A 14,163-nucleotide genomic window follows, 5' to 3' on the forward strand; every position below is an offset into this window, starting at 1 on the left:
TTACGATTCCATAATTATCATGAAACTATATCTTACCAATCTACACATGATAGGCTCTCCTAAACTTCGTAGATGTAATAGGTACCCAGAAAGGAATCTTTTAGCATCTTCTATCTTGTTCTGGTCACCATGCATTGCTTGAGTTATATCAGCAAGATGATGGAGGGGAGGCTGAGCTCGCATGAATTCCACAGTTGCTGGTAAAAGACCAGGATACAGGCTGATCACCTAAAGGTCAAAGCAAAGGTTACAGAACCATTTATAATAATAATAATAATAATAATAATAATTTGGATTTATTCTCAACTGCCTGTTCTTTAAAGAAATTCATAAGCACTGGCACACTAATCCATATATGCAACAATGAAAAGAAAAAAGTGCAAAACAGCTTTAAGAGTAAAGAGACCCTAGTGGGTTTAGCGCATCTTTTTTATTTTAATAATAAGGGTAAAGAAGGTAAAGAGGTAGGTGTGGGGGTGGAGAGTGTGTGTGTATATGCATGTATAGTGTGTGTCCACCTCTTTGCTGGTCACTACTAGGTCCACTCTCTCCTGGCTCTGTCACTTTGGTGGGTTTAGCACTTAGTTTTGATTATAATAATAATCTCCTGGCTTCAAAAGCTTTATCATATGAGTACATATGCACACAAACTTGTCATTATTTTTGCCTTTGACAAGTTAAGAGTTGATGTTTGAAATCTTTTTTATAATAAAAATAAAGTAATCATTAATCACTCGAGTACTGCAAATGTACTAATAAGATCAAGAGAGTAGAGATTATTTATGGTAAACAGCTGTTATCTGGAAAAAAAAAATTATGGTTATTATTCAATAGAAGCATCTACCTCAAAACAAAATGACAGCCACCACAGATTAAGACATTTACAAACCCTACCTCTCTAACATCCACAGAGCCCCTGAGGAAATAGTCTTGTGCTTGATCATAGACTCCATGGGACAATTTGATAAAGCCTGCCTTCTGGAGCAGTGTATGGAACAACTGTTGATACTGTTCCTGACTCATTCCAACTGCTCCACTGTGTTCTGCCAACTCAACGGCTTCTTCCACTCTTTCATTATCCATTAAAGTCTGGAAAAGAAGGGAAACAGCTCGTAATACATGAATATAAAAATAATTTCTATCAAATCAATCTATCCACACCTAACATAGGCAGTATCTTTTCTAGGAATCTTAGAAAATACATCTCAGCAGCAGCACAGGAATATTTACATATTTTTTACTTCCTCAATATACTGTGTATTATCTTCTTTACATATTACATAATTTTTATATAATTTATGTTCCACCAAAATATCATATGCATGTACCCTTTAACTCTGCCTCCTATATTCCCTACTCTCCTTACATCATCTTTGTTGCATATACAGTATGACCCTTGTAACAGTGGGGGATATGTTTAAAGGACCTATAGATACCAAAACCCCAGATACTAGCAAACCCTATTCTTAAGTCCTATACATACCTATTATAAAGTTTAATTGATAAATTATTCACAATAAGTGGAGAATTATCACTTTTTAACTGATGGGAAGCACTTCACAGCTTCTTTTAGGCTTTGAAGAACTACCAGCTTCTCTACTTTTGCACTTTGGGGCCATTACTATTCAAAATTAAGAGGTATTTTGGGCCAGAGTAAACCGTGGATAACTGAAACTGCGGATACCGAATCAGTGGATATAGGGATTCTACTGTACCTCCAATATTTTTAATTTCATATTTTTAATTTATCAGTTCCTTAAATATAGTGTCACAGCACTGAAATGACTAATGACCCTTCAACCCGCAACATCCCTGCCCCAAACAGTGCAAGCACTGAACTTCTCCACCTCCAGGACACCAGTTTGGCTAATTGGTTTCTCAAGTCCTTTCATGTTTTTTGCTCACATTTGAACAGCACAATGTCATAAAAAACTTGTCCCCATTCACTTATCTATCATGCTCACACAAACTGCCATGGGTTCAATCCCCATCCATTCTGTAATTTGTTTGAAATCATGTTATTATGATTTCATAAGTCAAACTGCTGGATGCTCAAAGTCCCCAGCACTCAAAACCTCCTTTTTCCCAAAGCATTCTCAGCTTGTGAATAGTTACACAAAACTATTAAAGTACTGGTGAACGGGACAAGCCAACAAATGGGTATGAAAATGTTTAACACAGAGCAAGCTTTATTTTAGATAAAATTTTGCTCGGGGATGAGCTTTATCAAGTCTGACAAACCTCCATCCTTAGCTAAACCTGGTCTAAAATAAGGTTCACTAAGCATTACATGTTTATATGACAAGATTACTGAATGTCATGGCCTCTTGAAAGATATCTACACATAGGAACAAATTATCCACAAGGTAAATTTCTAATATAAGATGAACAAAATTGCTAACTGGTATGATAAGTATTAGAGCACTCACTCACCTAATAGTCTCATCATTTTTTTAATGATTAGGCAGCATAAGTGTAAAGAACTGAACTCAAAAAGGATGTAAAAAACTTGACAAACCTGAACTTGGACAGTCCATGGCTGAGGCATAAGGCAGGATACACATGAGTTGGCTGCCACATAAAGCTGACCATCAAAATTTCCAATTAGTTCACCACCAGAAAAATTTAGTGTCTGTTTGTGTTGTTGATCAATCAAGCTGTAAGATATTAAAAAATACTGTACAATAATCAACAAGAATTTATAATCATTTTGTGTACATACTACTATATACAGTAATAACTATTGTACCGAAGTGCAATAGTTATTACTGTATATCACTATACTCCAGAGCCAATAACAAAATGGTAAATGTTACACATCTAACGAGAATTCTATATGATTATGATTTGTGATATCACACTCGAGTCAAGATTGGTCAAGGGTCCAAGTCGGACTAAAATATTATTACAAAGTTTCAGTCTCCTATGTATGAGTATATTTGTGTATTCCATTGCTGAAGTCAGATATACAGAAAGTTTTTTTTTTTAACACCTAGGCAGGGTGACCCAAAAAAGAAGCACTTTCACCATCATTCACTCCATCATTGTCTTGCCAGAGGCATGCCAATACTACAGTTCAGATTCTCCTCCAAACTGCAAATATCCCCACCCTTCCTTCAGAGTGCAGGCACTATACTCATCACCTCCAGGACTCAAGTCTGGTTAACCAGTTTCCCTGACTCCCTTCATGAAATGTTACCTTGCTCACACTCCAACAGCTCGTCAGGTCCCAAAAAATATTTGCCTCTACTCACTTCTATCTAACGCACATACCTGCTGGATATTCAAGTCCCTAGCACACAAAGCTTCCTTTACCTCCTCCCTCCAACCTTTCCTACCCTGCCTTCCCTCCACTACAGATTTATACACCCTCCAATTTACCCTATTTTTCTCCATCCTCTTTAAATGTCCAAACCACCTCAACCCCCTCCTCAGCCCTCTGGATAATATTTTGAGTAACTCTGCACCTCCCAATCTCCAAACTATGAATTTTACACACATTATTTATACCACACACTGCCCTCAGACACAATATCTCCATTGCCCCCAGTCCCCTTGCTACAACATTCACAACCCATGCCTCACACTCATGTAAGTTTTGGTGTCATAATACTCTCATACATTTCCCTCTTTTCCTCCATGGATAATGTTATTTGTCTCCACAGATGCCTCAATGCACCACACAACTTTTTCCCGTCATCAGTTCTATGGTTCATCTTGTCTTTCATATACCTACCTGCAAACAAATCCACTCCCAAATATTTGAACATAGTCACTTCCTCCATACCCCTTCCAATCTGATATCCAATCTTTCATTACCTAACTTGTTTGTTAGCCTCATTGTCTTGCTCTTTCCTATGTTCACTTTTAATTTCCTTCCCTTATATACCCTCCCAAATTCATCCACCAATCTTTGCAACTTCTCTTCAGAATCTCCCAAAAACAACTGTGATAACAACCTAACATTCATTTCTTTTACAATTCCATCTATAAATATCTTAAACCATGGTGACATCACACATCCCTGTCTAAGGCCTACATTTACTGGAAAATAATCTCCCTTTCTCCTACATACCCTAACCTAAGCCTCACTATCCTCATAAAAACTCATAAAACAGCATTCAGTAACCTACTACCTATTCCATACCCTTGTAACACTTGCCACATTGCTACCCTATCCACCCTATCATGTGCTTTTTCTAAATCCATGAAAGCAGCGAAAACTTCCTTACCTTTATCCAAATTTTGTTCACTTATATGCTTCAATGCAAAAACTTGGTCTATGCATCCCCTATCCTTTCTAAAGCCTCCTTGTTCATTTGTGATCCTGCTCTCCGTTTTACCCTTAATTCTTTCAATAATAACTACCACACACTTTACTTGGTATACTCAACAGGCTTTTTTCCCTATAATTTTTTACACTCTTGTCCCTCTTTCCCTAGGTACCTTTTCCCCTTTCATACATTATTGAACAAAAGTATCAACCACTCCAAAACTATATCCTCACCAGCTTTTAACATTTCTGTCATGATCCCATCAATCCAACCTGCTTTACCCCCCTTCATTTTACCCACAGCCTCACACACCTCCACCACTCTCACATCTGGCTTTTCCTCACTTTTAGAGGATGTTATACTTTCCTGGCCAATGCAGAAAATCACTGCCTCCTTTTCATCATCAACATTTAACAGCTCCTTAAAATATTCCTGCCATCTTCCCAATATATCCTCAACTCCCATTGATCCTTACAGGTTTAGCATTTAATGTGATTACAATAATAATCTCCAACTCCCCTCTCATCTTTTTAACTGTTAAATCCACTCATTCCTTAGGATTTCTCAACCTATTAATCTCACTCCAAAACTTTATCTTATTCTCAGCAGAATTTGGTGACAGTGCCTCACTCATTCCCTTATTTACTCTCCATCACCACTCTTCACCTCTTCTACTTTCCATATACTCAACCCTCCCTATATCAATTCTGCTTTGCAAAAACCTCTCTTATGTTAACTTTCTCCCTTATCACTCCCTTTACCTCATTCCACTAATCACTCCTTCTCCCTCCTACACCCACCCTCCTATATACAAAAGTATTAACTAAAATTGCAATAACTAATTACATTTGACTTTACAATACAGTTACATTAATAATATAGCCTGGTACTAAAAACTAATACAACTAGTTTCTTAAATCAATATGGAACTTTAAATATAAAACAAATTCAATGTGGTCTTGAAAATTTCTGCACAGTATTCGTTCCTACACGAAATTTATTGTAAAAAATTCTGACTACATATTTCAATTACACTGTATGCAGTAAAATGATTCCAGTTTATCAAATGCATCATAATAATGGTTATTTCAGGAATACTCACAGCAAGATAATGACTCACCTATACACTCTAATAAACTGATTAGTTATGGTTATTATGTACGGATAGTAATAGGACACTGCAGATATGCCCTCCATCCACTGGATTGGTGGCCGTTCTGAGATGCCTGCTGCTGTTACAAACATCCCAAGGTTACCTGGTCCTGCTAATAAGAATTCCTCCTGTGAGAGAGAAAGTTGTGTGGTATTATTTCTTCATGCATAACTATCATTTTTAAGTTTCTTTAAGCATTAAGTAATTAAAATTCACGAGACAGTAATCTGCTTGGATGGTGAAAGGTGAAAAAAAGTAATGCCCATACCTTAGCTATTCTCTTGACATGTGGGTAGGTTACAGCAGTGTCATATGGGAAGAGGTCTTGACTCAATCCTGTTTCAACATTAAAGACACAATAATGCCCTTGTCCAGCAACGCACACAAAAGTTCCATCCATTGCAATATTAACAGGTTCTGGTGTTGATAATTCTTTCAGGAATGAAACGCGATCTTCATGTAAGGAACAGATTTGTATACACCTTCTCTTGCCCACACATAGCTGTTGTCAATATATTTATCTGTATTACATATTGGCTACTGCAAATATAAATTAATGAAAAAATCATTAATACCAATGCTGCAATTACAAAAGATCATCTAGCATCACTTTGCTGATGCTTCTAATGTCGTGTAAATAAAAGTTTTGGCACAATAATAATCTGAAGCACATTCAAGTCTACAATTAAATGATTAAAGGAGCACAAAATCAATGTTATTGATTAACTAATGGACACTAATAAATAACAATAGTATGAGCTTAAAGTAGCAATCCACAAGCACAAACTGAACAACCTGGGAAAATGAAGAGGTTCATAGAATAGTAGTTAAACATTGCTCCCAAAAGGCTGTTAAATTACAGTAATATTAAAGCAACAGTGTCTCATTCATATTATAAAAGTCAGAGGAGTCTTCACAAAGTCGTTGAATAATGAAAAAATCCCAGGTTAAAATCCTAGGTAAGGTAAAGCATAAAAGAAGTCTTCTTCTTTACATTATATTTTTTAACAAATTAGTCATATACTGTACTACCAATGTAGGCTGACCTGGAAAATAAACACTTTCACCATAATTATTACTTATAGGGAAAAGCACTAAACCTGTAGGGTTTATACAGTGTCTTGGGAAATGGGAGGCATAAGGCTTGATCCAAGAGAAGGGCCCTTCACCAGCATTCAGGAGCCTCTTGAGGGAAAAGTCTCTTTAACCCCTCCCCCCCAGGCAAAACATCCCAAAGTTTTTTAATTTGCCAGTGTTGGTTTTAGCTCTTCCCTATGAACATCTTGATAAGCTTATACATTATTATACTGTAATATTATAATGTATATATTGTGCTTTTTTATAGGTAGTAGGTTGGTAGACAACAACCACCCAGGGGGGTACTACTGTCCTGCCAAGTGAGTATGAAATGAAAGCCTGTAATTGTTTTACATGATGGTAGGATTGCTGGTGTCTTTTTTCTGTCTCTTCAACATGCAAGATTTCAGGTACATCTTGCTACTTCTACTTACACTTAGGTCACACTACACATACATGTACAAGCATATATATGTGATGAATGGTTTTGAAAACCGACAATTTGAAGAATTGAGACACTTATGCAACACATGGGAATCTTTATTGAAGAAACATTTCGCCACACAGTGGCTTCATCAGTCCAATACAAAGTAGAAATGGGTAAGGAGAGTAGAAGTTTGAGGTAACCAGTCCCTCAACCTGGAATCGATGTGTTCAGTCCATCACTCTTGTAGGAAGTGCAGCACAGGGCCAGAGAGGTGGCTTATATACTGCGGTGAGATGAGTTGAAGCAGGAGGAGGCGGGATCACAGTGGGACCTGCCACTAGTGTAAGTAGGTCGTCATCCAAAGGTTTGGCAAGCGTTGAAGTCTTTGTACCAAGATCCCATGATGTTGCAGTGTCTGACAGATGTGATGAATGGTTTTGAAAACCGAGAAGTTGAAGAATTGAGACACTTATGCATAAGTGTCTCAATTCTTCAACTTACACTAGTGGCAGGTCCCACTGTGATCCCGCCTCCTCCTGCTTCAACTCGTCTCACCGCAGTATATAAGCCACCTCTCTGGCCCTGTGCTGCACTTCCTACAAGATTGATGGACTGAACACATCGATTCCAGGTTGAGGGACTGATTACCTCAAACTTCTACTCTCCTTACCCATTTCTACTTTGTATTGGACTGATGAAGCCACTGTGTGGCAAAACATTTCTTCAATAAAGATTCCCATGTGTTGCACAAGTGTCTCAATTCTTCAACAAGCATATATATACACACCCCTCTGGGTTTTCCTCTATTTTCTTTCTAGTTCTTGTTCTTGTTTATTTCCTTTTATCTCCATGGGGAAGTGGAACAGAATTCTTCCTCCATAAGCCATGCATGTTGTAAGAGGCGACTAAAATGCCGGGAGCAAGGGCCTAGTAACCCCTTCTCCTATATAAATTACTAAATTTAAAAAGAGAAACTTTCGTTTTTCTTTTTGGGCCACCCTGCCTTGGTGAGATATGGCCGGTTTGTTGAAAAGAAAAAAAAATTGTGCTTTTTGCCACATACAACATTTAACTATTGTTGAAACAGGTACAGTATTCTTCACAGGTGCAGGTCATGTCTCTGGGTTAGGATTACTGTATGCACAATATTAAAAAGAAACTATTCATACGTGTATTTTCTTCCCAAATTAACTTTTAGTCTCTCTCTCTTTCACACACACACACACACACACACGCACTTACATACACACACACACTGGCTCCTGGAGTTCAACCCCACCAAGTGCAAAGTCATGAAGATTGGGGAAGGGCAAAGAAGACTGCAGACGGAGTACAGTCTAGGGGGCCAGAGACTACAAACCTCACTCAAGGAAAAGGATCTTGGGGTGAGTATAATACCAGGCACATCTCCTGAGGCGCACATCAACCAAATAACTGCTGCAGCATACAGGCGTCTAGCAAACCTAAGAACAGCATTCCGGCATCTTAATAAGGAATTGTTCAGGACCCTGTACGCTGTGGAGTATACAGCACCAATTTGGAACCCACACCTAGCCAAGCATGCAAGGAAACTAGAGAAAGTGCAAAGGTTTGCAACAAGACTAGTCCCGGAGCTAAAGGGTATGTCTTACAAGGAGAGGTTGAGGGAAATCGACCTGACAACACTGGAAGACAGGAGAGATAGGGGGGATATGATAATGACATATAAAATACTGAGAGGAATCGACAAGGTGGACAGAGACAGGATGTTCCAGAGATGGGACACAGCAACATGGGATCACGGTTGAAAGTTGAAGACTCAGTCACAGAGTTGTCAGGAAGTGGAATAGTCTCAGAAGTGATGTAGTGGAGGCAGGATCCATACATAGCTTTAAGAAGAGGTATGATAAAGCTCATGGAACAGGAAGAGTGACTTAGTAGCAACCAGTAAAGAGGTGGGGCCAGGAGCTGACTTGACCCCTACAACCACAACTAGGTGAGTACACACACACACCATCAAGGTTTTGAATACATTTGGAGACAACTCTTATGTTCTGCATGTATAAGATAATGATATCAGACCTACCTGAACTGTAAAGGGGTCCAATGTGTTGGGATTTTCATTGACACAGAACACAGTAACGTTCTTGATTTTTGGGCCTGAGCCAATGGTATTGAGGACATCAGAATCAAGGATGTACAGATTCCCATCACTTAACACCATCAACCGACCGAGAGCAGAGGCTGTCTTTAGCTGAACTACTGTCTTTTTCTGAAAAAAAAAAAAAAAAATATATATATATATATTAACTAATTATATTATGAATTTATTTCACAATAAAATGTGATTTATAAAAATTAACTGCATACCAAAATTTTTAGTAATTTGGAATTACTGTTCTATTGTACAATGAACTGTACTTGTTTTATTAATAAATATCCCAACTTCCAACTTTTGTTCCACCGACTTTTAATTTAAGCTAAGTGGATCTCTGTGCCCATTATCATTATAATAAATACTAAGTGCTAAACTCACAAAGGTCATACAATCTGTTCCCAGTAAATTCCTTGAAAAAATTTCCATAGATCTCTCCACATACATTATACTGCCCATACTGCCACAAAATTACACGTCTTACTGTACCCAATAATGATTTTAATTTTTCACTCAAAGAAATAGTACTGTACTATATTTGTATCTCATTCTTTCCCTCCCCATTTCCAATTCTCTTCCTTTGCAGAAGTAATTTATTGATCACATCCTCTATGTATATCCTGTGAAGGAAGAGCATCAATGCAAATACAACAAATGCCCAAATGAAAGGAGAAAAATCTAAACCTGCCTGTAGTTAGTTTCAGACAATTTTACATAGACCTTATTATGGTTTTGATGATTGTTCTTTTGAAGATTTTCTCATGTTTGCTGCAGATTCTTGACACCTATTTTAACGTGTAAAGTAGATTACTGTACTCTATCTTATTAGGTCTGAAAAACTAACATTTTATAGAACTAATTCTCAAGCTTTTGCAACACAACATTATCAATATACTGTGTAAGTCTAGTACTGTACTTACAGTTCCAAGGTTCTTCTGACTAATCTTGTTAGTAGAATAAAATATCTTGGAAGTCGCATCATGAATCCTCTCTTCTACGACATAATGAACAACAATACTGGAAGAAAGTTTGAATTATAATGCAATACAATACAGTATAAGCAAAATAATATAAATGCATCAACTGACTATCACACTGGATGAGTTTATCAATTACAAATGTATGTACGGTGTCCCATAGCTTGATTGCTAGTGCATTCAGCTCACTGGGGGTCGATCCCCAGTACGGGTGGGAACATTAGGACGTGTTTCCTTAAGACACATGCTGTCCACGTTCACCCATCAGCAAAATAGGTACAGGAGTGTTAGTTGACTGGTGTGGGTCACATCCTGGGGGCAGAACAAACCTAATTTGTTAGAAATACTCTGCATAACAAGGAACTTTCTATATAGCAGTATGTCATTGATATCAGCTAGGCCTGTATACCTTGTACATGTACTTGTAGAAATGAAGATTATTATTTATTATTATTAATGATTATTACTATGCATGTAAGATTTGTGAACAAAAAGGTACATGCAAAGAAAACTAAGAAAATATGTCCAAGAAGAGGGAAAATACAAAAGTAAGTTATTTACAGTACAGAACATGGTCACTGAAAATACAGAAATTTGAAGATACCTTAACTTTATAACTAAAAATTCACTCATAGCATCAGTACTGACCTAAGTCTCTAGTAGTTTCATAAAAAAAAAAAATGCTAATGTTACAAGATTACTACTATACAATCATTTCCTCAATAATATTAACATAAGTCAAATAATCAATGATGAAGCACCACTTACAAATGACACTCGTGGAAAAATATTGATGAAAAAAAAGACAGTAGATGATGTTAGTGCTCATTGGCTTCAGTTTGTATGGAATTTTCTTTGATAAGTAACAGGTAACCTTGTATATACTACATGTATATTATTCTTTCCTGTAAAATTCACCAGATACATGCTTACTCTGACTCTCCAGGGCATAGAATCTAAGTCTTAATTTAAATAAGATGTGGTTTCATTAATTATGATAGGGCATCTCCCAGTCTGTCTTGTAGTGTATACAGTGGTATCTTGCCTTACGAGTGCCCCAACTTACGAGTTTTCCGAGTTACGAGCCGTTGCTCGGTCAATTTTTTGCTTTTAGTTGTGAGCCAAAATCTGAGTTATGAGCAAGCTTCAGACACACCGCCACTAGCTGGCACAGTGAACATGACAACATCCGCCCAGCATCCCAGCGTTTTGTGCATTTATTTTGCCAAATTTCTTTTTTTCTAAGAAAGTAAGTGCAAAGGACAGTGCTGAGAAGAAGAGGATGATGTCCACTGAATAAAATCATGAAATCATAGAAAAACAAGAGATACTAATTGCTTTTGTGGTGATAAGTGGTAGCGGAGTAGCCGCTACCACTTGTCACGTAATGACATTTTATTCATTCTAGAGCATATATCATGTTTCTATGTTATTTATATTGTTTATTATGTCATATTAGCTCAATTGTGATAGATAAATAAGCTGTAGAGTTGATGTTAGCATGATATTGAAGTATTTTCTCCTGCCTCCTGAGAGACTGAATTTCACCGGAACGAATTAATGGCATTTTAATTAATTTCAATGAGGAAAATTGATCTGATATATGAGCAAATCGAGTTATGAGCTTGGTCACGAAACGAATTAAGCTCTTAAGTCAAGGTACCACAGTACCAGTATACCCTGCACAAGCTACAGTGTAAACACATTAATTTTATTAAAAATACAGTGACTCTTTCCTAGTCAGAATTAGCAAATGATTTTACCTTACGTATTTAAAGTCAGCCTAAATTTAATTTAAATGTTAATGAAATATAATGTATATAATTTTGGGATGTTCTGACTTATTTTCACAAAACTGTTACGAAAAATAATGCTGTATATGCTCAACCTGGTCAGAAAAAGTTATTGCCTGATAAAAGTTTCCATGTTTTAGCAATAAGGCATGAAGTATGCATAAATGTCTATACTACATTCAAAATATACATACATGAGGTTAAATAGCACTTACTATATTTAATAAATGTTTGAATCATACCTGTCATCTGATCCCAGGTACAGGTCATTTCCACTAGCTTCAAAGCACTCAATCTGAAAGAATTAAGTGATAGAGCAACAGTAAAATTATTTATATATAGAGCTTTTAGCTCAAAATCCCTTAGTACAAGGTGAGCCTGAACTTGTACTTACTTTCAGATTTGCTTGCATACTGGCATTTTAATAACTTCATCTTTGCTTATATGACCTGCATTTTATCCAGGAATGGCAAATGCTTTATGAGTACTATTGGAACTGAGTCATACTAAACGTTGCAGTGGTGCAAAGGATAAATTAGAGCCCCGTGGTCTGGTGGCCAAAGCTCTCGCTGCACACGGTGAGGATCCTGGTTCGATTCCCAGCGAAGGGGTGGAAACATTGGATGTGTTTCCTTACACTAGTTGTCTATGTTCACCCATCAGTAAAATGGGTACCTGGGTGCTAGTCGACTGGTGTGGGTCGCATCCTGGGACATAATTGACCTAATTTGCCTGAAATGCTCAGCATAACAAGCAGCTTTCTATATAGTAGTAGTATGTCATTAATGTCAGCTAGGCCAGTATATCTTGTACGTGTACTTGTAGTAAATAAAGATACGTATTATTATATTATTATTATTATTATGAAGGAGGGGTGTTAATGTTGCAGTTTAAAAACTGTAGTGTAAAGCACCCTTCTGGCAAGACAGTGATGGAGTGAATGATGGTGAAAGTTTTTCTTTTTCGGGCCACCCTGCCTTGGTGGGAATCGGCCAGTGTGATAATAAAAAAAAAAAAAAATATTATTATTATTAACAGTGTGAATACAGTGGACCCCCGGTTAACGATTTTAATCCGTGCAAGAGGGCTCATCGTTATGCGAAATAATCGTTATGCGAATTAATTTTCCCCATAAGAAATAATGGAAATAAAATTAATCCGTGCAAGACGCCCAAAAGTATGAAAAAAAATTTTTTTTACCACATGAAATGTTAATTTTAATACACACAAACTGAAAAAGGCATGCACAATTACATGACACTTACTTTTATTGAAGATCTGGTGATGATTGATGGGATGGGAGGAGGGGAGAGCATTATCTTCTTACTGTTTAGAAGGGGAATCCCCTTCCATTAGGACTTGAGGTAGCAAGTCCTTTTCTGGGGTTACTTCCCTTCTTCTTTTAATGCCACTAGGACCAGCTTCAGAGTCACTGGACCTCTGTCGCACAACAAATCTGTCCATAGAGCTCTGTACCTCCCGTTTCTTCAAGACTTTCCTAAAATGGGCCATAACATTGTCATTGAAATAGTCACAAGCACGGCTTGCAACAGCTGTGTCAGGGTGATTTTCATCTATAAAGGTTTGCAGTTCAAACCACTCTGCACACATTTCCTTAATCTTTGAAGTAGGCACAATGGATTCCACAACTGGCATAGGCTTCTCAGGGTTAGCCCCAAACCCTTCAAAATCTTTCTTAATTTCCATACTAATTCTCACCCTTTTTACCACAGGGTTGGCACTAGAAGCTTTCTTGGGGCCCATGGTCACTTATTTTCCAGAAACACCACCGAAAACACTGTAATAATACGAAATATTCCGAGTGTATGCTTGGATGTTACCGCGGAGGCTGGCTGGTAAACAATGGGACGGCCGGCACATGTGAGGGCACATTGGACGCGTCTCGGACGAAAATCGGTATGCGGGTTTTTAATCGGTATGCGGGGCAAAAATTTTGCGATAAAAGTAATCGTTATGCGGAAAAATCGCTATGCGATGCCATCGTTATGCGGGGGTCCACTGTATTTTACAGCGAGTTGCTGATGATGAGGAACCAGGTGACCCTGTAATAATTCTGGGTAAAAAAAAAATGTATACAAAGTGGATGTTATATGATGTATGTATATGATACTTTGATACCAGTGAAGGACTCTGATTCATGACCTAGTAGGTTTAGCACTTCCTTTTAATTTTGATTATAAAAATAATAATAATGCTGATTCCTTTTCCCATGATAAAATGCAATTATCTCAAATTCCCCAGACACTGCATGACCCCTGCTGGTAAAGAATACAAAAACTGAAGTACATATATATATTATGTTAAAGA

The 14,163-nt window shown here is 37.4% G+C and overlaps 1 protein-coding gene across 1 annotated transcript in view; it reads right to left on the bottom strand.

Moving 5' to 3' along the window:
* The window catches only part of LOC128702682 (transforming growth factor-beta receptor-associated protein 1 homolog), a 29,218-nt gene that overhangs the window by 14,157 nt on the left and 898 nt on the right, over positions 1–14,163 (bottom strand). The window contains exons 3-10 of the mRNA XM_053797058.1: positions 12,078–12,130; positions 9,986–10,082; positions 8,997–9,182; positions 5,696–5,929; positions 5,395–5,555; positions 2,519–2,657; positions 895–1,089; positions 37–228 (exon numbers count right to left, since the gene is read on the bottom strand). Coding sequence (XP_053653033.1) covers positions 37–228; positions 895–1,089; positions 2,519–2,657; positions 5,395–5,555; positions 5,696–5,929; positions 8,997–9,182; positions 9,986–10,082; positions 12,078–12,130 — 1,257 coding nt within the window. The remainder of the gene's footprint in view (positions 1–36; positions 229–894; positions 1,090–2,518; positions 2,658–5,394; positions 5,556–5,695; positions 5,930–8,996; positions 9,183–9,985; positions 10,083–12,077; positions 12,131–14,163) is intronic.

The sequence above is a fragment of the Cherax quadricarinatus genome, chromosome 79, assembly GCF_038502225.1.
Source record: "Cherax quadricarinatus isolate ZL_2023a chromosome 79, ASM3850222v1, whole genome shotgun sequence".
Taxonomy (NCBI): Eukaryota; Metazoa; Arthropoda; class Malacostraca; order Decapoda; family Parastacidae; genus Cherax; species Cherax quadricarinatus.